Raw genomic sequence first — 26,524 nt, forward strand, 5'->3', positions numbered from 1 at the left:
TAACTCTGGTAAAATGTGACTGCATTTAACGAAATTACAATCTGCGTAGTACTGACATATAACAACGAATCCTACCAAGTTTCGTGAAATTCCCCCAAAAAAAGTTGAGAGAGGAATTGATTTCAGAAGGTGAGTACCCTTTCCGGGACAGACGGACATCGCCACGACATAATCCCCCTTCGGGCCTTTTGGCCAGCGGGAGATAAAATCACAACCGTATGACCTCAAAATGGAAAGGCCCTTATTGCTGGTTGGACAGGCTATAGAACTATCACAAAGGAGTTGCATGCGTTCTGTCTGTTATCAAGTTATCCCAATGAAACCGATGCATACCACAGTGAGGAAAAAGTGTTTATTTTGAATAATGCAGCTTCCTTTAGGCAGGGTTTCAGCATTCGCATACTCCTATGCAATAGCATCATATGAATTTCCTTCATAAAAATAAACACAAATCATTAGATTCATTTTGGCTCATATTTCCTCTTACTGTAAACGTTCTCCAGCTCTCCATTTTCAGTGGTCTCTTAAATTGACGTGAGTTGCAGCCAATCAGCAACAAGCATATGTTCAGTAAGGACTTACCCATTCTGTTCTAAGGTAATACTGTTGTGTTTTTGGTTTTGAGGTCATGCTGCCTAATTTGCTGTCATTTTTCCGAATTTGCTGTTGCGTTTTGGGTTCTGTCATTTCATTTTCTAATTACCTTGCCGGGGACAGGAGGAGAGGTATTGTTTTCGGTCGGGTTTCTTTGTTTGTTAAAGGTCCCATGGCATGAAATTTTCACTTTCTGAGGTTTTTTAACGTTAAAATGAGTTCCTCTGACCTTCTTAAGTCACCCCAGTGGCTAGAAATTTCATAATGTGTAAACCAAACTATGCCCAACATTTGAGAATGGCGCGTCAAAACAGAGCGTTGATAAGCTCTTCCCTTTACTACGTCAGCAAGGGAGATGATCCCCACGCCCCCCCCTCTGGATTCCCACCCACCCAGTTGTAGTGAGGAGACCATAGAGGACACGACAACATGGCATCACCTAAGCAAGCGAAACATGGAAATTGCGCTGTACATGGATGTGACAACACAGAAAAGAGTCTGTTTTTACTGCCGACGGGAGAGCCCCTGAAGACGCAGTGGCTTAATTTTATTTACTTCAATAATACGCTGTCGAGTCTACCTAAGACAGTGCATGTTTGTTGGAAGCATTTTCCTGAGGAATGTTTCCACAACTTGGGACAGTACAGGGCAGGTTTTGCACATCAACTGTCACTGAAGCCTGGGTCCGTACCAAGCATCCCTGCCGCATCAACCACAAACACCGAACAAGTAAGTGTATAACTGTTAAGTTATTGAGCAGTTTTACCATGGGCCTCAGGCTGAAAAAAAACCGACAAAGTCCCAGTTTTACCATGGGCTCGAGTTGTACCATTTTTTTAGACAGGGCGGACGGACCAGGGCATTCGCCCGCCTGGCCGTGCCCGACGAGGAGCGCTCTCAGCCGGCTTGGGAGGCAGACGGCAGCCCCTCCCCCTCCCCCCATGGCACGCCCCCACCCTCTACCCTTCCCCACCTCCATGCTTCTCATTAGCAAAACGACGCACTGGGAAAAGGGCTGAAATGGGGCTTTCTTCCAGGAGGCTATATCTACATTCCGGGGGTTCATTTCGAGAAAGGCTGCGGATATAACATCCGGAAGCCTCCACGATCCCGTTTAAAGCATCAACAAACCACCATGCCATGGGTCCTTTAATGATGTTGTGGGAAAACGGCTGGACCAATCTTCATGAAACTTTCAGGACAGATGGGCATTGGTCTCAAATAGAACCTCCAAAATTTTGGGAGTCATCCGGTCAAGGTTGTTGTGGCTACTGCCTCATATAGAGGCAGTAGCCACATGTCATCATGCTGTAAGAATGTAAGAGTGTAACGAACGCGCAGTATGGTGTGAGAGCAGTACGGGGTGTTCTGACTGGCTGAGAGCAGTAAGCAGTACAGTGTGTTCTGATTGGCTAAGAGCAACAGAGAATCAGAACCATGTTTATTGGCCAAGTATGTTCACACACAAGGTCAAAATCAAGGTCAAGGTCCCAAAAAAGGTGAAAATTGTTTTTCACGATATCTTCCTTCATACTCATCATAAGTGCTACCAGGCGAGGTCTGTTTTGCCTGGCAACACTTGTTTGTGGTTGTATTTTTGTTTGTTAATGTATTTTGCACTTATGGGACACGGAGTCACTTCATGAGAACTTAAAATGTTTATCTCTAAGTTACCCTGGATAAAAATCTCTCATCTCATTATCTGTAGCCGCTTTACCCTGTTCTACAGGGTCGCAGGCAAGCTGGAGCCTATCCCAGCTGACTACGGGCGAAAGGCGGGGTACACCCTGGACAAGTCGCCAGGTCATCACAGGACTGACACATAGACACAGACAACCATTCACACTCACACCTACGGTCAATTTAGAGTCACCAGTTAACCTAACCTGCATGTCTTTGGACTGTGGGGGAAACCGGAGCACCCGGAGGAAACCCACGCAGACACGGGGAGAACATGCAAACTCCACACAGAAAGGCCCTCGCCGGCCACAGGGCTCGAACCCGGACCTTCTTGCTGTGAGGCAGCAGCACTAACCGCTACACCGCCGTGCCGCCCCCGGATAAAAATGTTTCCCAAAATGCAATAAATGTAAATGTACTCAGAAACAGGTAAAAATAAAGATACTTATACATCTAATACATATAATGGGCCTCGGCCTCATTTAGCAAGCTGGATATGAATGGATGTGTGTATAATCAATTATTCATACAAGTGTTTACACAAGAAATTTAGTATTCAGGAAAGTCCTGTAAATATGGAAAAACGTGTGTGCATCTTACTCATGCTCCTGTGTGTACATTTACACATACAGTAACAAGATCAATATAAATCTTGACTTAAGTGACTTTAAATCAGATAATTTGAATGAACTACTCAGCTTTTATACAGTACATGGATTATACTGTTGAGTTCAAATTGCTTATTATTAGGTTTAGAGCATTTAGCACACAACCGTATAGAAGAACTTTGGAGTCTTGATCAAAAACACATCCTCATGCTAGTTCACTAGGACAGGGACTACGAACACCAAGAAAAATTTTGTGAAAACTAATTGCTATATTACTGGCATTAATTCAAGAATATTAAAAATAAATGAGCCAACGCAAGCCCACAAGTTAAAAACAAACAAAACTAAATCACTCTATTCTTAAAAGAAATGATGCTATAGAAACAGAGTACGAGCCAGTCTGTCTGTGCAAAGCCATAAGCTGTAAACAAATACCTGAACTTATTTTAGATTTACTCATTCATTTCTTGTCCATACCGCTTATCCATTGTGGGTAGCAGGTTTGCTGGAGCCAATCCCAGCTGACATTGTGTGAGAGGTGGGACATGCCCTGGACAGGTCACCAATCTATCGTGGTGCTAACACAGAGACAGCCATTCACACCTACAGTGGTGCTTGAAAGTAGGGGTCGACCGATAATCGGCCTGGCCGATATATCGGGCCGATATTCTGCATTTTTAGGGTTATCGGTATCAGCCATAATTTCCACCGATATGCCGATAACATGCCTTTTTGCAGCCATTTCATTCCTAACGCGACTGTCACTGCACGTCCTTTCCTGCACTCGCCTCTCTGAGTTCAAGAACATGGTCCCGCCCACCACAACATCTGATTTGTTTGGCACAAGAGATATAGCCAATCGACATGTGAAGCTAAACACTGAACTGTTTCAAGGCGGCCGTACAGGCACTCGGGCAGAAGCGGCACAAGGGATACAGCCAATCAACACGTGTAGCTAAACGCTGTGAACTGTTTCAAGGCGGCCGTATGGGCACTCGGGCAGAAGCAGATCCCACTTCAAGGTAAGGACGCGCTGCTTTTGCCGCAATAAGTCACAAACACACAAGTTGCAAAAGCACAACATCATTATATGTTTACCTTCTTCATCTACTACTCGTTAAAATTGTCCATTTGCATCTGTGTAGCCAGGCAAACTTGGCTTACGGAAGGAAGCACTTGAATTAGCCTACAACCAACTAGTCTCGCTGAAACTACATGTAATGCTTCCTTCACTACAATATAATCCTCCTAAATTGGGAATATTAGGCTTGGGCATTAAAAGCATTAGAATGTAGATGGTTACTTGTTAAGTTGTTACATAATAGGGAGTGATCGCCTACTTTATGTTTGATTTTACTTTTTAAAAAATGCTGCAGTCAGCTCCCTACACTTGATTTGTTATTTAAAAACTACTTGAAGTTGGTAAGTCTTACTTAGTTCTTAGTGTAAAAGAATCCAGAGTGTATTTTCATTTATTTTCCACTGAAAATGGTGAGCTGTAATATAGTAGGGAGTGATTTATTTTTTTATTGATGAATATTTATTTTATTATTATTTTATTTCTCATTTTATTCTAACTAATGTTTGACTTTATTGTACAAATGCTGCTGGCATCTCCCTGCACAAAATTTCATGTTCAATTTTACAATTAAACATACATTTCATGGATATGAAGGTCTGTGTCAGTGTGTGCTATGTTTAATTTCATGTGAATTATAATGTTTACATTTATCGGTTGCACATATCGGTTATCGGCATCCCAATTCCATAATAATCGGTATCGGTCCTGAAAAAAACATATCAGTCGATCCCTACTTGAAAGTTTGTGAACCCTTTAGAATTTTCTATATTTCTGCATAAACATGACCGAAAACAACATCAGATTTTCACACAAGTCCTAAAAGTAGATAAAGAGAACCCGGTTAAACAAATGAGACAAAAATATTATACTTGGTCATTTATTTATTGAGGAAAATGATCCAATATTACATATCTGTGAGTGGCAAAAGTATGTGAACCTCTAGGATGAGCAGTTAATTTGAAGGTGAAATTAGAGTCAGGTGTTTTCAATCAATGGAATGACAATCAGGTGTGAGTGGGCACCCTGTTTTATTTAATCCTTTGATGCAAAACATATGCACACCCCTTCTAATGCACAACATGGGTCAAAAATGACCCGCATTCATTTTCCAGGTTATTTCATTCTGACTGAGTTTTTCTTTGCTCTATCTTTTGAAATCAATTGATTTTATGATTGAATATTCCAAGTATTCTTTAAATATCTTGTTTTTAATTACCACAAATCATTAATTTTTTCTTTCCTACTTTATGAACAAAAATACTTTTTATATTACTACACATGGGTCATCCAAGTGTGATTTAAAATTAAATGTCTTAATACTATAATAATAATTTGTTTCAAGTAATTACTTTAGCAGTGAATGGGGCCAGTTATTTATTTATTAACTATGTAGTTAGGTAAGCCAACTACAATAAAATTAGCTAACTAAAGTAGAATATGTCAACAGCTCGGTAGCTAATAGTAATTACTTGTAACTTTCTGACAAGTAATCTACTCACTCTCAAGGTAACCTAAACATAATCAATTTTTTTCTAAGGTAATGTTAGAACAATTGAAAAACATTACTTGCATGTATTAGATGGGCAAAGGGCGCTGTGCTGAGCTGTGAAATGTCTGACACAAGCACAATTCACAGTTCCCACCAAACGCTGTAGTAAATGCATGCGGGTCGTTTCTGACCCATGTGTGTAAACTTGATGTAGAATTACAAAAGCTATGCTTGTTCATAACTTAAGAAAGGAAAAATAAAAATGATGATTTGTGCTAAACAAAAACAAGAGATATTTACTGCATATTTGGAAAAGTAAATGACAAAATGAATTTATTTCAAAAGTATATCATAGAAACTCTCAGCCAAACATGAAATAACCTGGAAAATGAATGCAGGTCGTTTTTGACCCATGTTGTGCATTAGAAGGGTAGTGATACAAAAAGGGTTTTTATTCAAAAAAGTAAGAAAGGAAAAAATAAAATAAGGATGTATGATGATCAAAAACAAGTTAATTGAGGAATACCTTGAATACTGAATGATGGAATTAATTTATTGCAAAGATATAGAAGATAAAAACTCAGTCAGGTCACTTTTGACCCATGTTTTGCATCAAAGGGTTAAAGAACAGGGATCTATCAAAGTCTGATCTTCACAATACGTTTGTGGAAGTGCATCATGGCACGAACAAAGGAGATTTCTGAGGACCTCAGAAAAAGTGTTGTTGATGCTCATCAGGCTGGAAAAGGTTACAAAACCATCTCTAAAGAGTTTGGACTCCACCAATCCACAGTCAGACAGATTGTGTACAAACGGAGGAAATTCAAGACCATTGTTACCCTCCCCAGGAGTGGTCGACCAACAAAGATCACTCCAACAGCAAGGCATGTAATAGTCAGTGAGGTCACAAAGGATCCCAGGGTAATGTCTAAGCAACTGAAGGCCTCTCTCACATCGGCTAATGTTAATATTCATGAGTCCACCATCAGGAGAACACTGAACAACAGTGGTGTGCATGGCAGAGTTGCAAGGAGAAAGCCACTGGTCTCCAAAAAGAACATTGCTGCTCATCTGCAGTTTGCTAAAGATCATGTGGACAAGCCAGAAGGCTATTGGAAAAATGTTTTGTGGACGGATGAGACCAAAATAGAACTTTTTGGTTTAAATGAGAAGCGTTATGTTTGGAGAAAGGAAAACACTGCATTCCAGCATAAGAACCTTATCCCATCTGTGAAACATGGTGGTGGTAGTATCATGGTTTGGGCCTGTTTTGCTATATCTGGGCCAGGACGGCTTGCCATCATTGATGGAACAATGAATTCTGAATTATACCAGCGAATTCTAAAGGAAAATGTCAGGATGTCTGTCCATGAACTGAATCTCAAGAGAAGGTGGGTCAAGCAGCAAGACAACGACCCTAAGCACACAAGCCGTTCAACCAAAGAATGGTTAAAGAAGAATAAAGTAAATGTTTTGGAATGGCCAAGTCAAAGTCCTGACCTTAAACCAATCAAAATGTTGTGGAAGGACCTGAAGCAAGCAGTTCATGTGAGGAAACCCACCAACATCCCAGAGTTGAAGCTGTTCTGTATGGAGGAATGGGCTAAAATTCCTCCAAGCCGGTGTGCAGGACTGATCAACAGTTAGTGGAAATGTTTAGTTGCAGTTATTGCTCCACAAGGGGGTCACACCAGATACTGAAAGCAAAGGTTCACATACTTTTGCCACTCACAGATATGTAATATTGGATCATTTTCCTCAATAAATACATGACCAAGTATAATATTTTTGTCTTATTTGTTTAACTGGGTTCTCTTTATTTACTTTTAGGACTTGTGTGAAAATCTGATTATATGTTTTCGGTCATATTTATGCAGAAATACAGAAAATTCTAAAGGGTTCACAAACTTTCAAGCACCACTGTATGGGCAATTTTAAGTTGCCAGCTGACCTAATCTTTATGTCTTTGGATTGTGGGAGGAAACTAGAACATGTGGAAGAAACCATTTAGCACTTGCTTACCCATCCATCCATTATCTATACCGCTTATCCATCAGGATTGTCAGGGAAGCTGGAGCCAATCCCAGCTGATTTCATGTGAGAGTTGGGGTACACCCTGGACAGGTCTGCTTGTTTATGAGATTTTTTTATATACATTTTATTGGCATCGAAGTGAGTCAAAATAATTTCCACTTCTGTGTTTATGCCTTAACCTTGATCATTCGTATTGTGCTTCCGGATGTCTGTTCACTTGAACTTTTATGGAGTTTTGTGGGCATCACCTGCAGGTTACAAATGATCAACATGCACGTCCAAGTATGAACGAGTCCGTCAATGATGGCATAAGCTCACTTCAGCCCCGTCTAGTCCAGAAGGAATGATCTAAAGTGGGCCACCTTGCAGAATCTATATACACCCTAGGAATACCTACCCATTTGCCAGAAAGAATCCAAAACAGCGAGGAATTGACCAAAAAGAGGTGATTTTTGTTGAACTGCTCATTAAGGCTTAATTAGTCCATAACTTCATTAATAACTGTCATTAAGCAAATCTGGGTAGAAGTTATATGCACCCTAGGTACCCCTACCTTCATGCCAGAAAGAATCAAAATCAGTGAAGAATCAAGGGAGAAGAAGCGATGTGTGTGGAAATTGCTCGTGAGGGCTTAATTACGCCATATCTTCATTATTAATTGCAATTATGCAAATTTGGGTGGAAGCTATATGCACCCCAGGCAGACCCACGTTCCTGCCAAAAAGAATAAAAATCAGTGAAGAATTGAAAGAGAAGCAGCGATTTTCGTAAAATGTGGACAACACATGATGGCATAAGCTCATCAGTCTGTTGACCAGATGAGATGATAATCTCATCTCATCTCATCACCTCTAGCCGCTTTATCCTGTTCTACAGGGTCGCAGGCAAGCTGGAGCCTATCCCAGCTGACTACGGGCGAAAGGCGGGGTACACCCTGGACAAGTCGCCAGGTCATCACAGGGCTGACACATAGACACAGACAACCATTCACACTCACATTCACACCTACAGTCAATTTAGTCACCAGTTAACCTAACCTGCATGTCTTTGGACTATAGGGGGGTAACCGGAGCACCCGGAGGAAGCCCAGGCGGACACAGGGAGAACATGCAAACTCCACACAGAAAGGCCCTCGCCGGCCACGGGGCTCGAACCCGGACCTTCTTGCTGTGAGGCGACAGTGCTAACCACTACACTACCGTGCCGCCCAGTCGCCAGGTCATCACAATAATAATCGTAATAATAAAGACTGTTAGGATAATCTGACAGGAATAATCATTTCCTTGATTGCAGCCGAGATCGTTGTACCTGTGTGAGTAAATGGCACGGTTGCCTTTTGCTCTATACACACAGAGGCCATGCAAAATTAAAGGCCAAACGGTGTATTTGACAGACATCTGATCTGACATGAACCTTTTCACAATGGAGCTATCAATAACCCATGTAGCACTCTGTATTCAGTGTACTTATCTCCTCTGGCTTTCATGTGCTCATCTTTGATATCTCCCTTAGAGGGACAGTGAGACTCCCGCCGCAGCTCGGAACACATGCCATCTTCCTAAGCGTGATGGCTGAGCTCTCGCTCTCCTTTTAACAAGCTTCTGTCTCCTCCTACTTATCGCAAGCTTTCCGCTGTTTTTATGACAGGAGACAGCATAGTCACTGCAGGGGAAACTGTATGAAAGCCTCTTTCAGATCTGCTCGGCTCACAAAACGGGAGAATGACAGAAGAAGAAAAGTACAGCTGAAGAGCTACTAGAGTGGATATGCAGAAACTGTCAGGATAAGTCAAAATCTAAGTGGGTTTTACAACCTAGAGGCTGGTTGTATGCAATCTACAACTGTACACCAATCAATTATGGATAATATTAATTATCTGCACAATGACAAACACTGTCCAAAAAAAAAAAACTGGACAGAATGACTTATGGATTAAGTGCAGAGTAGATAATTGTCAAGAAACCAGCAAGAGTAAGCTAGATTTAGAAAGTATCCAATTAAAAAAATCCCACCCTTTCCATTCAGCGCTCTCTTGAAAGCCACTCCTCCAGAACACATGAACACACACTCAGTGCGTTTACATGCACATAGAGAGAATCGAATTTCTGCCGTTGCTCGACTGAAATCGAAGTTCAAAATGCCATGTATACACCTTAATTCGGCTGAAATTGAACCGAACTTGATTTCTCGGAATCGAGCTACACGACCTAGTTTATGCGATTTCTGCCGAGCTACTTAGTGTATGTATACCCTATTGAGCTACATATTCGAGCTACTTACTTCAGCACTGCCCCTTCCGGAAGCGACGAATGACGAGACCACAAGGGAAACACAACAGCCTCGGTCGGCATGACAACGAATCATGACAACGGCATGAATCTTTTCTTTTTGTGGCATTGTTTGCACTGTTAAAATTTAGCTCACTTACTGTATCACCAAATACATCTGTACAGCTGTTGCATAGCTGTGAATTGTGTACATAAACAAGTCACTGTATTTGTGTGTGTGTGTGTGTGTGTGTGTGTGTGTGTGTGTGTGTGTGTATATATATATATATATATATATATATATATATATATATATATATATATATATATAAAAATGTCCAACATCTGAAGAATGTCAATAAAAGCAAAACAATTGAACTTTGTGTGTTTATTAAGAGACAAGTTAAATTGTAAGCAAAAAAAAAATTTTTTGTAAGCAAAAAATGGACTTTAGAAAAATATTATTGTGCAAAATAAGTTGTCTTACAAAACAGTGGTCCGCGCCGGACAGTTTGTAGCCATACAGTCTGTTAGAGCAAGCCTAACAGCTTGAACACGGAACTGCCAGTGTTGCCAGATTGGGGGTTTTAAGTGCATTTTAGCGGATTTGAACATGTTTTGGGCTGGAATACGTCAGCAGTATCTGGCAACACTATAGAGCTCTTCTTCATGACGACAACCGGAAGTGTACCAACACGATGGGGCGTGTAGCGCCACGTGTGGCTCGGGTGCACAATGCACCTTGCACAATAGCCCGATTTCACTTGTGCATGTAGGATTGGATTTCTCTGGCACCCCTGCTGGGACCCTTTGCTCGATTACCGACAGCAGCTCGATTTGGACGTGCATGTAAACGTACTGACTGCCTGACTACTGGTGGAGGACAAGTCCACGAAACAGAGTGTTGGGGGTGGGGGAAGAGTGCAGCATGCTGTTTTCATATCCATCTACCTCATGTCTTATTCACATGTAAGAAAACACAACAACATCATGAATGCAAATAACAAACATGCCACAGCTGTTCACCATCAAACTAGCTTTAAGTGTAGGTCATGAAAAGAATTTTCCCTGACAACCAATTATTTTTGTTTAGTGGACCGAAAGCTACTGAAGTCGAATCACAGACTTCCAATTTTATTAGGTTATTTTTGTTTGTTTTTAAATAGAACAATGAATGAATTTAGGGCCACATGGCCCTAAATTAACCGCCATTTTTTCCTCCTTCACCATGACCCAATTCAAGATACTGTTAGGACTGGGACCTTTGTTTGGTCATGTTTGTTTTGGCCTCTAGAGGTCGCCACTGTGTTCTGTGTTTTGTGTTTGTCTTATTGCCTGTTTCCTGCCCCGCCCTGTCCTTAATTAGTTTGTGTATTTATACCCCTGAGTTCAGTCCTCGTCACAGAGTCTTTGTGCTGTTATGTTTAGCTCCAGTTACCTCTGTACCATGTTCCTTGCCTTTCTGGTTTTGCTTTTCTTTTTGGACTTAGTATTTACTGTTTTTTGGATCTTCTGAGCGTTGGTATTTTTGCCTTTTCTTGGCTTTTGTTTTGACTTTGAACTTTTGGATATTTTTTATTTTTCCCTTCAGCTTCTGAGCGTTTTGGATTATTTATTTTTGGACTGTATATATTGTAAATAAACTTTTTGATACTTTTGTACTTCCGCCTCACGCCTCTGCATTTGAGTCATCCCCCTGGTGGTCTGTTAGGGTTTTGCTGGGATTCGAACCTGGTTTGCTAGTGTGATAATCCAGCAAACCCCCACTAGGCCACCAGGGGGATGACTCAAATGCAGAGGCGTGAGACGGAAGTAGAAAAGTATCAAAAAGTTTATTTCCAATATATACAGTCCAAAAAGAAATAATCCAAAACGCTCAGAAGATGAAAGGAAAAATAAAAAATATCCAAAAGTTCAAAGTCAAAACAAAAGCCAAAAAAACAGAAAAGAAAAGGCAAAAATACCAACGCTCAGAAGATCCAAAAAACAGTAAATACTAAGTCCAAAAAGAAAAGCAAAGGCAAGGAACATGGTACAGAGGTAACTGGAGCTAAACATAACAGCACAAAGACTCCGTGACAAGAGGACTGAACTCAGGGGTATAAATACACAAACTAATTAAGGACAGGGCGGGGCAGGAAACAGGCAATAAGACAAACACAAAACACAGAACACAGTGGCGACCTCTAGAGGCCAAAACAAACGAAATAACAGTGGCCTCTAGAGGCCAAAACAGTCCCAGTCCTAACAGATACTACGTCATGCATCACATGGTGGGCTTTCCCCGTTCGCACAAGGCATTGTGGGATACAAATTTGAAACAGGAAAGAAAAATGGAGGACGCGAGTGTGCAAATGAAACATGAAAGGCCGACTACAGTAACGGAAAGCAAGAAGAAAAGACATTATGTTGCGAAGAAAAGGAAATGCAGGACCAAACTAATAAATACCGGCGGTCAGCGAGCACCTCGGTGTGATCAGCTGTTCCCTTAGCGACAGAATGATGTAACAGTCAGTGCACGGTCAAGGCAAACCTGCGCATGCACACATGGACTTCCTCTGTCTGCTTGAAGCGAGCGAGTTCATGTACATAATTTGCGAGTGAATCCCCTCAAATTAAATAACTTCCCAGCCACAGAATGGTCTGATATTTTGTGAGATATTACAGAAATAAACATGCATCACAATGACCAAATTTCAGAGGGAACTAAATTTCACCGATTTTATGAAATCGAATGGCCGTCTCGCTTTAACAACGTCTGCCTACCCTTGTGAAAGACTCCGGTCATGGGGAAGAATGTATGCAGGTAGGCAGGCTTTTTACAACCCTGACACAGATGACAGATTTTTTTTTCTTTTAATTGTCAGAGCATTTGATTTATTCATTGCGGTCAGTATGTAAAGAGAATTTCGAGAAATCTCAAGAAATGCTTCTAAAATAAATTACTTACCCTGCCTTTAATATGTAACATCACTGTGCCAAAACCCAAGAATCTGGAGATTTGTTTTTTTTTTAAACAAATGCCTTGATCAGAGAGAGTACTCAACATGGATTTCATCATATACAGTACTGTGCAAAAGTCTTAGGCACCCTATTTTGTTTTTTCATACAAATTTTGTTATAGATTTCTATTTTATCACTTCTACATTATCGAGTCATTACAAAAACATTTTAGAGCACACTGGTTTCCCAACACAAAGTTAAATGTTACAGAAAAAAAAATGTTTGTATCTGAGCAGCACATTACACAAGAGACCACATTTCAGATTCAAAAAAAAATAAATAAAAAAAATAATAATAATAATAATAATGAAGGCTCCTGGGTTTTGGTGCAAAATTAAGAAGCGAGTGTGACAGTCAAAGTGTCCAGAAAAACTGTGACTGGCTCTGCAAGATGCTCAGTAAAACCTACAGCTCATTTCCTTATAAAAATGCACTCACTGTACTTGAGACGACTATTTTTTTTTTTTTTTTAAACAAAGGGTTGTCTCATACCAAATATTGACTTTATTTCATTTATTATGGCTTACTGCTGTTTATAGTAATGTTGAAACATTTCATTTCATTATTTTTTTAAGCCATTTTTTGGTCTACAGCATTTTGTTACATGTGCCTAAGACTTTTGCACAGAACTGTATATGGGTCATAGTTTGAAATATCTGGGATTCCGGAGTACTCTGTGCAGTGTATTATATTGTAGGGGTGTAATGATACAGCATACCATAATTCTATCGTTTGATACGAGGCTCATTCCATACTTCTGCAAATCAAAAAATACATTCAGCAGACTGCACAATTAAGTAGGCTATTTATGATAAAATATCACTTATACTATGTGAGGTGCTACATGCCTCCAAGTATACTAGCATGTTAGCTCAGAGAAAGCAAGACTGGCTAGGGCTGTGCTCGTTTGCCATCAGTTGCTCACAATATCGTACCATATAGTTGTGCTCATAAGTTTACATACCCTGGCAGAATTTTTGCTTTCTTGGCCTTTTTTCAGAGAATATGAATGATAACACAAAAACTTTTTTTCCACTCATGGTTAGTGGTTGGGTGAAGCCATTTATTGATAAACAACTGTGTTTTCCATTTTTAAATCATAATGACAACAAAAAACATCCAAATGACCCTGATCAAAAGTTTACATACCCCAGTTCTTAATACCGTTTTGCCCCCTCTAACATCAATGACAGCCTGAAGTCTTTTGTGGTAGTTGTGGATGAGGCTCTTTATTTTCTCAGATGGTAAAGCTGCCCATTCTTCTTGGCAAAAAGCCTCCAGTTCCTGCAAATTCCTGGGCTGTCTTGCATGAACTGCACACTTGAGATCTCCCCAGAGTGGCTCAATGATATTGAAGTCAGGAGACTGAGATGGCCACTCCAGAACCTTCACTTTGTTCTGCTGTAGCCAATGACAGGTCGACTTGGCCTTGTGTTTTGGATTGTTGTCATGTTGGAACGTCCAAGTACATCCCATGTGCAGCTTCCGGGCTGATGAGTGCAAATTTGCCTCCAGTATTTGCTGATAACGTGCTGCATTCATCTTTCCTTCAACTTTGACCAAGTTTCCTGTGCCTTTGTAGCTCTCACATCCCCAAAACATCAGCGATCCACCTCCGTGCTTTACAGTAAGAATGGTGTTCCTTTCATCATAAGCCTTGTTGACACCTCTCCAAATGTAATGTTTATGGTTGTGGCCAAAAAGTTCAACTTTGGTCTCATCACTCCAAATTACCTTGTTCCAGAAGTTTTGAGGCTTGTCTCTGTGCTGTTTGGCGTAAATTGTTGTTGGTCTACCTGACCGTGGTTTGGTTTTAACAGAGCCCCTGATTTTCCATTTGTTAATCACAGTTTGAACACTGCTGACTGGCATTATCAATTCCGTGGATATCTTTTTGTATCCCTTTCCTGTTTTATACAGTTCAACTACCTTTTCCCGTAGATCCGTTGACAATTCTTTTGCTTTCCCCATGACTCAGAATCCAGAAATGTCAGTGGCTGGATGAAAGATGCAAGAGTCTGTCTGGATCCCAGAAACTCACTCAGCTTTCATGCACACACACTCACTACGTTTACATGCACATAGAGAGAATCGAATTTCTGCCGTTGCTCGACTGAAATCGAAGTTCAAAATGCCATGTATACACCTTAATTCGGCTGAAATTGAACCGAACTTGATTTCTCGGAATCGAGCTACACGACCTAGTTTATGCGATTTCTGCCGAGCTACTTTGTGCATGTATACCCTATCGAGCTAGTTGTCGAGCTACTTCCGGAAGTGACGAGTGACGAGACCACAAGCGGGAAACACAACAGCCTCGGTCAGCATGACAACAGTAGTAGCGAGCAGCAGAAGAGGTCAGGAGGAACAAACGAAGAAGAGAAAATGGCGATGTAGAGCTCTCTGAAGTGTGGGTGGAGCACAGAGGACAGCAGGACAAAGCTTCTGGTACTAATAGGCTTTTTATTGTCAGACTTTTCAGTTTAACAGCCTACTTTTATTCTTGAGAGAAGCACGTGCGTGCGCAGTGTTCTAGTCCGGGGATGAGCTCTCCCCTCTGCTCTCCCTCTGCCTCCTTAAATAGGGCGCGGTTACTGGGAAGACACACAAACACAGGTTAATTACCGTCAGGTGTACCGTCGTTCTGCCACTCACCTTCCCTGGCTCCGCCCTCCTGTCACAGACCGGTGCTTGACCACGCCCCCACTGCCACAGGCAAGCAGAAACGTGCACTTCTGGAGCAACGAGGAGACAGACTTCATGCTCATTCAGCTTAAGGAGTTGAATATATAAAAATTCATGGACGGGAGAAAAACGCGCAATGGAGAACACGGAACTGATAACTTTGTTTACACTCTTGAATAGCTCTTCTTCATGACGACAACCGGAAGTGTACCAACACGATGGGGCGTGTAGCGCCACCTGTGGCTTGGGTGCACAATGCACCTCACACAATAGCCCGATTTCATTGTGTGCATGTAGGATTGGATTTCTCTGGCACCCTGCTGGGACCTTCAGCTCGATTATCGACAGCAGCTCGATTTGGATGTGCATGTAAACGTAGTCACTGATTACAAGCAAACAGATCACAGGTGAGGATGTTACCTTTAGTAGCCATTCAAACCCATTTGTGTCAACTTCTGTGCATGTTATCAGGCCAAAATCACCAGGGTATGTGAACTTTTGATCAGGGTCATTTGGGTAGTTTCTGTTGTCATTATGATTTAAAAAGAGAAAACACAGTCGTTTGACAATAAATGGTTTCACCCAACCACTAAGCATGAGTGGAAAAGATGTTTTTGTGTTATCATTCATATTCTCTGAAAAATGGTCAAAGAATCATATGCCGCTTTTCCACTACAAACGCGGCTGAGTCGTGCCGTGCCGAGTCGAGCTGAGCGGGGCTATTGAAGTTGCATTTCGACTACAACCGCGCTGAACCGTGCTGGCTGGAAGTGGGTGGACACATTGGGTGGAGTTAGCGAAAGTGGGTGGACGTCATGTGATGTCGTTAAGCAGCGCAAACAGTGACATCAGTGACAGTGGCGGAACAAGTCAGAGCCGGGCCGGGGGCGGGGCAAATGACCGGGCCCTTTATTAAAGCTCATCATAACATCATTTTAGGCTACAAAATGTCCGCAACTGCGGTGTTTACCAATTTCAACACTACCGGGTGCAACTATGTTATTTAGTACATCAAGTCCTTCAAACGAACATGTAACTCAGAAACAAAAAACATTAGGATACTGTACATGGCTCATAATAAAACAGCAATAGCCTATACTGCGCACATTATTTGAAGGGCATACGAATGAGCGCTCAGAGGTTGCAGCAGTGACGGGAAGAGTCAGAAATAAAAGGAGGGCGGTGCAAACCTCACTGAATGCACTGTGTTTACCAATTTCAACACTACGGGGTGCAACTATGTTATTTTGTACATTAAGTCCTTCAAACGAGCATGTAACTCAGAAACAAAAAAACATTCGGCGACATACTGTACATGGCTCATAATAAAACATCAATAGCCTACTGCGCGCATTATTTGAAGGGCATACGACGAGCCTTGCGCTCCGCGAACTCGTCCACGATGCTCTGTATGTCACTGATTCAGTGAGCTTTTAAGCGGTAGTCTCACGACCCGAATAGTAAACAATAAACATGGAGGACATGGAGTCGTTAGTGTTGCTGGTCTTGGTGCTGTGGCTTGACAACGCCAACAGATACTGGCAAGAGCGTATAGATGAGGCGAGGCGCATAAGGCTTCAGAAATTCTCGTAATTCGTAATTCTTCTTCTTCCGGGTTTGCGGTGTTTACAGATCCCAGCGCGCTCGCGGGGCGTGTGTGGGCATGTGAGGACACTCCTCCTCACCAATCAGTGCACAGGGGAGTGTCTGCTCACGCCTCCAGCCTCAGTCAGCACGGTTTGGCTCGCTTCAGCCCTACCCCAAAACGGTGCGAGTTTTAGGGGCTAAGCAGGGCTGAAACGAGCTGAGTCGTGCTGGTTTTTGGTAGTCGAAACGCGAGCCGTGTCGGGCTGAAGTGAGCTGAAGCGAGCTGAAGTGAGCTGAAAAAGGGTAGTGGAAAAGGGCCAATAGATTCTGCCAGGGTATGTAAATTTATGAACACAACTGTATATCACGATATATCGAGTTAAACGATGTCTTTAATGTATTGTAAGCAGAGGGCACGAATACGTTTGGTGCCAAAATTATTCAATGAGTCTCGAGACGAGGCCATAATTAGCGGCTTGCAGCGTCTGTAGCAGAGTGCATTGAAACTTAATCTACTGATAACAACATACCAATTTGAGCCACTTCTAGTTGATATTATCTAAGCAAACTTCAGATTTGGGTCACCAAATGTCTAAAGATGTTATCTACTTCGTCGTTTGTTGTGTTTCAATAACAAAAGTCGGACAATAAAGGCACAAATGACACAGATATTGGATACTAATTAGACAACAAACAGCCATTACGGCATGCTGCTCCCTTAAGACACTGATTCTGATTGGCTGGCTTATAATACACCAGCCAATCAAAATGAGGGTTTCAAAAAGTAGTTTGGATGAAAAAAAGGCTCATTTCTAGTGCGCATGCCCTGAGTAACTGGAAGCGCCATTTGTAAATAAAAATGTTTTTGGTTGGAACAGGTTGCAAGCATGAATTTCCGTCGATTTCTGGCATGAAACATGCTTTAAATCAAGTGAAAATTGATGACAACCTGCTACAGAACCGGGAGATATGCATGAAATGTGTCATATATGGGATTTTCGATTTTCAAGTGAGTATCGTACCCCCGAAAATCGTGCATGATCGAGTATTGCAAGCTGTGAGCACAGCCCTAAGACTGGCTACAGTAAGCAGCAAGCAGGAGCTGGAAGATACAACTCTATAATGGCTTCTTGGCGAGTTATCACACTGATGGTCTGTGAACTGTGCAACACAACAATATACTGAATACAAGTACAACACAGCAATGCTAATACCGCGAACATGTCCGACATGATGCTTATTTTGGCTGAAAACGTGTCATATCAGGACAATACCGCATCATATCTTACTGAATTTGAATTCTGTTGATCGCTTCACCCCAGTTATATTGATATAAAAATATTCTATGGATGTACATCCAGGAGAGAACTAATTCAACTGCTGTATAGGGTGTAAACATGAATAAAATTGACATAAAACACGAAATTACATTTCGTAGCCGGGCAGCTCAGTGGCACAGCAGATATGGCTGCCATCTCACAGCTCTAAGGTTTGCATTTAGTTTTGGTGCATGTGTGGGTTTCCTCTGGGTTCTCCAGCTTCCTCCCACTCCCAAAATCATGACAGTATATAGATTGGCTGTGCTAACTTGCCTCTCAGCATGCATGAATGTCTGAGTCAGTACGTTTACATGCACATCCAAATCGAGCTGCTGTCGGTAATCGAGCAAAGGGTCCCAGCAGGGGTGCCAGAGAAATCCAATCCTACATGCACACAAGGAAATCGAGCTATTGTGTGAGGTGCATTGTGCACCCGAGCCACAGGTGGCGCTACACGCCCCATCGTGTTGGTACACTTCCGGTTGTCGTCATGAAGAGCTATTCAAGAGCAGTGTTGCCAGATACTGCTGACGTTTTCCAGCCCAAAATATGTTCAAAACCCGCCAAAATGCACTTAAAACCGCCCAATCTGGCAACACTGTCCAAGAGTATAACAAAGTTATCAGTTCCGTGTTCACAAGAAGTGTTTGTAGTTTGTATGTACGAACAGAAGTGTTCCTAATAAAATGGCCACTAAGTTGAAGTTGATCTGTAATGGTGAACATATGAACTGTTAGCCTGCTAACATGCTAATAACTTAACAACTAATTGGAAATGGGTGCGTACATGCCCAGACACAAGTGTTCCTAATAAAGTGGCGGTTAAGGTGACGTGTCATGCCGACCGAGGCTGTTTTTTTTTTTTTCCGACCGAGGCTGTTGTGTTTCCCGCTTGTGGTCTCGTCACCCGTCACTTCCGGAAGGGGCAGTGCTGAAGTAAGTAGCTCGACTAGTAGCTCAATAGGGTTTACATGCACTAAGTAGCTCGGCTAAAATCGCATAATCTAGGTCGTGTAGCTCGATTATGAGAAATCAAGTTCGGTTCAATTTCAGCCTAGCTAAGGTGTTTCCATGGCATTTAGAACTTCGATTTCAGTCGAGCTACGGCAGAAATTCGCTTTTCTCTATTGCCGCTTTTCCACTACAAACGCGGCTGAGTTGGGCTGAGCCGTGCCGTGCTGAGTTGGGCTGAGTCGAGCTGAGCGGGGCTATTGGAGTTGCATTTCGACTACCACCACGCTGAACCGTGCTGGCTGGAAGTGGGTGGACACATTGGGTGGAGTTAGCGAAAGTGGGTGGACGTCACGTGATGTCGTTAAGCGGCGCAAACAGTGACATCAGTGATCTTTTAAGCGGTAGTCTCACAACCCAGATAGTAAACAATAAACATGGAGGACATGGTGTCGTTAGTGTTGCTGGTCTTGGTTCTGTGGTTTGTTGTCACCGACAACGCCAACAGATACTGGCAAGAGCGTATAGATGAGGCGAGGCGCATAAGGCTTCATAATTCTCGTAATTCGTAATTCTTCTTCTTCCGGGTTTACGGTGTTTACAGATCCCAGCGTGCTCGCGGGGCGTGTGTGGGCATGTGAGGACACTCCTCCTCACCAATCAGTGCACAGGGGAGTGTCTGCTCACGCCCCCAGCCTCACTCAGCTCGGTTTGGCTTGCTTCGGCTCGCTTCAGCCCCACTCCAAAACCGTGCGAGTTTTGGGTGCTAAGCAGGGCTGAAGCGAGCGGAGTCGTGCTGTTTTGAGATAGTCGAAACGCAAGCCGTGTCGGGCTGAAGTGAGCTGAAGTGAGCTGAAAAAGGGTAGTGGAAAAGGGCCATATGTGCATGTAAACGCACTCACTGTGTACATGGTGCCCTCATGTCCTATTCAGTGTGTGTCTCCACTACATACCCAGTGTTCCCAGTATAGAAGCTTTGCACTATCACATGACCCCATAGCAATGGTAACTAGTGCGCCATGACGGGGGGGAGAACGCTTGTAGTGCTTCATTCAGACGAGTTAATGGTTATTGATCAGTATGGGAAGGTTTTGCTGCATTTTTGGATATGCACATCATTTTGAACGAAACAAAGACATCAGATTTTTTTTTTAATTTACCAAAAGTAAATTTGAGTGCAATCAAGCACACGGTTTTCACAGAGACCTTGTGTAGTCTTCTGTCAGGTATGTGACGGTAGACGAGTCTAAGTGCAGGAAGTGTGTTTATTAGCAGGTGTGATATTTACAAAAACACAAATGAAACCAAAAGCATAGTCATAAACATGGCTAGAAAAAAACATGACCGTGATAATGGTAATACTTCACAAAGCCTCTGGTGTCCTTATATGTGCATGCTGATTGCGCTCAAATCACCATCAGATGTTTCCCAGAACTGGGTCCCACGCGCGCGCACAATGCGCTCCAAAGGATCCCCGAATGTAAATGTATTTTTTAAGTCTTAGTGAAAGTTAGGCTGTGCCGAGCCGCTGTGTTGACGCTCATGTTCACGTCACTGTATAAGAATGAGCACCGCGCTGCAGTTGTGACAGTGTTATGCAAAAGTTTGGGCACCCCTGATCAAAATTGCTGTTACTGTGAACAGTTAAGCAAGTTGAAGATGAAATGATCTCCAAAAGGCATAAAGTTAAAGATGACTCATTCCCTTTATATTTTAAGCAAAACCAATTTTTTATTTTCATCTTTTACATTTTCAAAAGGACAAAAAAGGAAAAGGGCCCAAAGCAAAAGTTTGGGCACCCTGCATGGTTAGTGCCTAGTAACTCCCTTTGGCAAGTATCACTGCTTGTAAATACTTTTTGTAGCCAGCTAATAATCTTTCAGTTCTTACCTGGGGCATTTTCACACATTCGTCCTCGCAAAAGACTTCCAGTTCAAGTTTCTTGGGCTGTCTTGCACGCACTGCTCTTTTGAGATCTATCCACATATTTCCAATGATGTTTAGGTCAGGGGACTGTGAGGGCCAGGGCAAAACCTTCAGCTTGTGCCTCTTGAGGTATTCCATTGTAGATTTTGAGGTGTGTTTTGGATCATCGTCTTATTGTAGGACCCATCCTCTTTTTAACTTCAACTTTTTTACAGATGGTGTGATGTTTGCTTCCAGAATTTGCTGGTATTTATTCGAATCCATGCTTCCCTCGACCAATGAAATGTGCCCTGTGCCACTGGCTGCAACACGACCCCAAAGCATAATCAATCCACACCCACGCTTCAGAGTTGGAGAGGTGTTCTTTTCCTGGAATTTGGCACCCTTTTTTCTCCAAACATTGCACATTGTGGCCAAAAAGTTCTATTTTGATTCCATCAGTCCACAGGACTTGTTTCCAAAATGCATCAGGCTTATTTAGATGTTCATTTGCAAACTTCAGACGCTGAATTTTGTGGCTAGGACGCAGGAACGGTTTTCTTCTGATGACTCACCCATGAAGGTCATACAGTATGTGTTCAGGTGTCGTTGCATAACAGAACAGTGCACCACCACTCCAGGGTCTGCTAAATCTTTCTGAAGGTCTTTTGCAGTCAAACAGGGGTTTTTATTTGCCTTTCTAGCAATCCAACAAGCAGTTCTTTCAGAAAGTTTTCTTCATCTTCCAGACTTCACCTTGATCTCCACTGTTTCTGTTAACTGCCATTTCTCAATAACATTACAATCTGAGGAAACAGCTACCTGAAAACACTTTGCTACGTTCTTGTAGCCTTTTGCTTTGTGAGCATAAATTATTTTATTATTCAGAATGCGAGGGAGTTGCTTAGAGGAGCCCATGGCTGTTGATTTTAGGGACAAGTTTGAGGAGTCAGAGAATTTATACAGCTTTGAAATCTGCATCATCTGACCTTTCTTAACCTCCTAGGGCTTAGCGGTCACATGCGTGGACAGCACTTTATGGAAATTCGGAACAAGAATCCACATATGTGGACATACTTTTTCTCTAAAAGTACATCTTATCAAAAGATGATGCTTAGTTTTTATTCTAATCAGGTTCTAATAAGCCCAAATAGCAAAGAGAAATAAAAAAAAATGCATGTAAAAAAAACACCTTGGGCCTTAGGAGGCTAATGAAGAATTTGAACAGGCCACAGCTCAATAAGCTAATTAAGGTCTGGAACCTTGGTAAAAGTTACCTGAGAACTCAAATGTACTGGGGTGCCCAAACTTTCGCATGGTGTTCCTTTTCTTTTTTCACTCTCCAATTTTACAAAACAAAAACATAAATCTTGCAGAAAACGCTGAAAAGAAACATGCCGTCTTTACCTTTATGCCTTTTGGTGATCAGTCCATCTTCTGCTCACTTAACTATTCACAGTAACAGACATTTTCAGTAAGGGTGCCCAAACTTTTGCATGCCACTGTATATATATATTTTGTATTCTTACCTTCATGGAAATGAAAAGAGTATACCATTGGGTTTTTGACCTCTCCATTCGACACCAAGGCCCGCTGAATGTTTTTTCCCCCCGTTTACCTTTAGAAATCCCTCTATTTTTCCCCCGATGAAGAATTACTTTTGGTAAATTAAAAAATCTGATGTCTTTGTTTTGTTCAAAACAATCTGCACATCCAAAAATGCAGCAAAACCTTCCCATACTGATCAATAACAAACTCATCTGAATGAAGCACTACAAGCGTGCCCCCGGTCATGGCGGCGTAGTTACCGTTGCTATGGGAGTCACGTAATAGTGCAAAGCCTCAATAGGCTTTGGACTCACCACAACCCTATTCAGAAAAAAGCAAAAAAATAAAAAAATAAACATTAAAGTAGTTGAGATTTACTCAAACCTGTTACCTGTTAACTGATTTCACAAGGGTGTATATCTGAAACATTCTATCTGAAAATCTTAACAGGAAGTTACATCATCAAATGAATTTCCGAAAGAACATGGGAAGAAAATGAGTTCGCTCACTGTTTTTCTTAATTTCAATGATTGCAATATTAAATGAGGTCAATTCAAAAGATCAGTACATGTACACATGAAGTATATATATATATTTTTTAATTTAGAACGTCCTTAAAGGAACAGTCCACCGTACTTCCATAATGAAATATGCTCTTATCTGAATTGAGACGAGCTGCTCCGTACCTCTCCGAGCTTTGCGCGACCTCCCAGTCAGTCAGACGCAGTCAGACGCGCTGTCACTCCTGTTAGCAATGTAGCTAGGCTCAGTATGGCCAATGGTATTTTTTGGGGCTGTAGTTAGATGCGACCAAACTCTTCCGCGTTTTTCCTGTTTACATAGGTTTATATGACCAGTGACATGAAACAAGTTCAGTTACACAAATTGAAACGTAGCGATTTTCTATGCTATGGAAAGTCCGCACTATAATGACAGGCGTACTAACACCTTCTGCGCACTTCGACAGCGCACTGATACGGAGATATCAATGCGCTGCCGAAGCGCGCAGAAGGTGTTAGTACGCCTGTCATTATAGTGCGGACTTTCCATAGCATAGAAAATCGCTACGTTTCAATTTGTGTAACTGAACTTGTTTCATGTCACTGGTCATATAAACCTATGTAAACAGGAAAAACGTGGAAGAGTTTGGTCGCATCTAACTACAGCCCCAAAAAATACCACTGGCCATACTGAGCCTAGCTACATTGCTAACAGGAGTGACCGCGCATCTGACTGCGTCTGACTGACTGGGAGGTCGCGCAAAGCTCGGAGAGGTACGGAGCAGCTCGTCTCAATTCAGATAAGAGCATATTTCATTATGGAAGTACAGTGGACTGTTCCTTTAAGGTTCCCATGACATTAGTATGGATGCTATTTAACCACATTGTGTATTTGTTAATCATTCTATCCACATTCACTGGATATACTGTAAGCAATCATGCTCTCTGACTGGCTACTCTACTACTAGGCTATCAGCTCATATACTATGTGGAGAGAAAAACAAAATGGTGGAGCATGTTGCTGAACCAACCAAGAATGAAATAAAAACTCTACTCAAAAAAAAAAATTAAGTATTTAAAAGAAACAGAAATAGCTAAAATAATAGTTTTTCCCCCCCAATAGAGTGTTTTCACCGACGTCAACAAAACACGAAAGTCCCGGATGTGCGGCCATATTGGAGGCATTGATTTCTGTAAACAAGCAACGCTTGCATTTCACAGAGGGGGAAAGAGAAATAAATTTTTAATTTTCATGGCATCAGCCAAAGAAACTTGCAATAAGAAGACAGAAGCTGCTAGAAAGTATGTAGAAGACCTAAAGCCCAGTGTAAGAGCCTGCTATCTGGAGAAACTGCAGTTAATCGACGGCCTGGAATCATACGAAATGGGAGCGGAACTGAGTGAAGACAATGCATTGTTTCCGGCTGTGACATACCCAGACATCATCAACTACTTAATTTTTTTGCCAAGTCCATACACTGCTGAGGATCTGAAGTGTTTCAAGGGACTAGAAGCCTATAACCATATGTGCTGTGGCTGGGTCAGGGAACGAAAAGCACGGAAATTTAGTGACAAATGTCTGGTGAAAGCAAAGGTGTGTACTGTATACATTACATGTACAGTGATATACTGGAGATCATGAGTGCACATCCCCTGTGAGCCGACCTCAGCTGACAACAGACGGCCGATTGTGATTTTTAACTTTAGCTTACTCTCAAGAGAACATACAGAAGCACCATCACGGCTAGACAGTAGAAATATAGTGTCATGTTTAATTTTAAGACATTGATCAAAACTTAAAAAAAAACAAAAAAACTCATGCCTGATGCAAAGTGAACTGAACACACTCTTATGTTGTCCGGATTTTTGTTGGTCAGATCCTGGTTTAGTTTGGCAAGCCAGACACGACGACATTCCTCTGACAATTTTCTGCCCCCCGATTTTCGATTATTTTAAGTAATCGGTAGAGGTGCAGATGTTTCTCACGATCTGAGTGATTGTCGCAACCCAAAACTCTGCATTAATTCACCATTATTTGGTTAGTTTATCGAAAAATTCATGAAGATTGCTTTGCTGTTGATGTGTCCAATGCCTCCAATATGGCCGACTTCCGGTTTGATGATGTCATGTGAAAACACTATATCGCCCGTTCCACACTCCAGCCCAGTCGGCGGCAGTAATGCACGTTTAAGTTGGTTTGCCAACCGCCAAAAAAACCTAAAGAACAAGAAGAAAAACCCAAAAAATACAAAAAAGAGCAACAAAGTATTTAATGGTAAGAATGTATCTTTTTTTATTTTTCAAGAATTATTACTGTAGCATTTTTCACAAATTGTTAGTCATTTCGCCGGTTTGTTTACATTCTAAGTGGAAATTATTTTGTCGGACGTTTTTTATAAAGTTTTTATTTATCAAATTTGCAAAAAATAAAAACAAAATGCTCTGTTTCTCAAAATCCAGTGAATGTGGACATAATAAAACAGTTATTCCACTCAATCTCATCGTACATGGCTTATAGCCAACTCAGCGCTACGCGCCTCGTCAACTCATATACGACTCGATTTTGTGGAATTACTGTTAATTATATTCTAAACATCCCAGTTATTCCTAATTCAATGGTAAAAAACAGTCACTGTCAGCAAAGAAACCAAGCAAAAATGAGTTTGTTGCTGGAAATGGGTTTTGTTAATTTTCTGAATCGCTAAATGAATGTTTTCTTTGATCCACTGTTGAAACATTATTATTGAAATAATGTCAATAATATTGAAGGCTTAATAGAATCTCATTTATGATACAGTAAAACATTGTGAGTGCAAATAAAATATGGGCCTCTTTAATCATTTCTCAAGAAAGGAAAGTGAATAGACAGCATGAGCCCAAGTGGAACCTTTCCTTCTTTCTCAGGCGCTCCGGTTGGAAGTCTGTGTGTGTGTGTGTGTGTGTGTGTGTGTGTGTGTGTGTGTGTGTGTGTGTGTGTGTGTATACCCTTCCACTCACAGCTTGATGATGTGTGGATGCCGGAACAGCTTGAGGTTCTGGATTTCTCGTTTGATCTTGCCAACCACATCTAGACTGCGAATCTTCTGCCTGTTCAGGATCTTAACCGCAACCTTATGCCCTGTTAGCTGGTGCTCTCCGACTGTTAGACAAGACGAACACATACGAGTGCACAAATGAAATCACAGCTGCAACACCACCGCCAAAAGTTTCCTCAAACACAGCTGATGAAAGATCGGTTTGAACTTAAAGAAATCAGACTACAGGACCAGAGGTC

General features: G+C 41.7%; 1 protein-coding gene across 2 annotated transcripts in view; it reads right to left on the reverse strand.

Annotated features, from left to right (window-relative positions):
* Positions 1–26,524, reverse strand: part of prkaa2 (protein kinase, AMP-activated, alpha 2 catalytic subunit) — a 70,457-nt gene that overhangs the window by 30,754 nt on the left and 13,179 nt on the right. For both annotated transcript variants that reach the window (XM_060917590.1, XM_060917591.1), the window contains exon 2: positions 26,248–26,389. In XM_060917590.1, the coding sequence (XP_060773573.1) occupies positions 26,248–26,389 (142 nt within the window). The remainder of the gene's footprint in view (positions 1–26,247; positions 26,390–26,524) is intronic.

Source organism: Neoarius graeffei, chromosome 3, assembly GCF_027579695.1.
Source record: "Neoarius graeffei isolate fNeoGra1 chromosome 3, fNeoGra1.pri, whole genome shotgun sequence".
Lineage (NCBI taxonomy): Eukaryota > Metazoa > Chordata > Actinopteri > Siluriformes > Ariidae > Neoarius > Neoarius graeffei.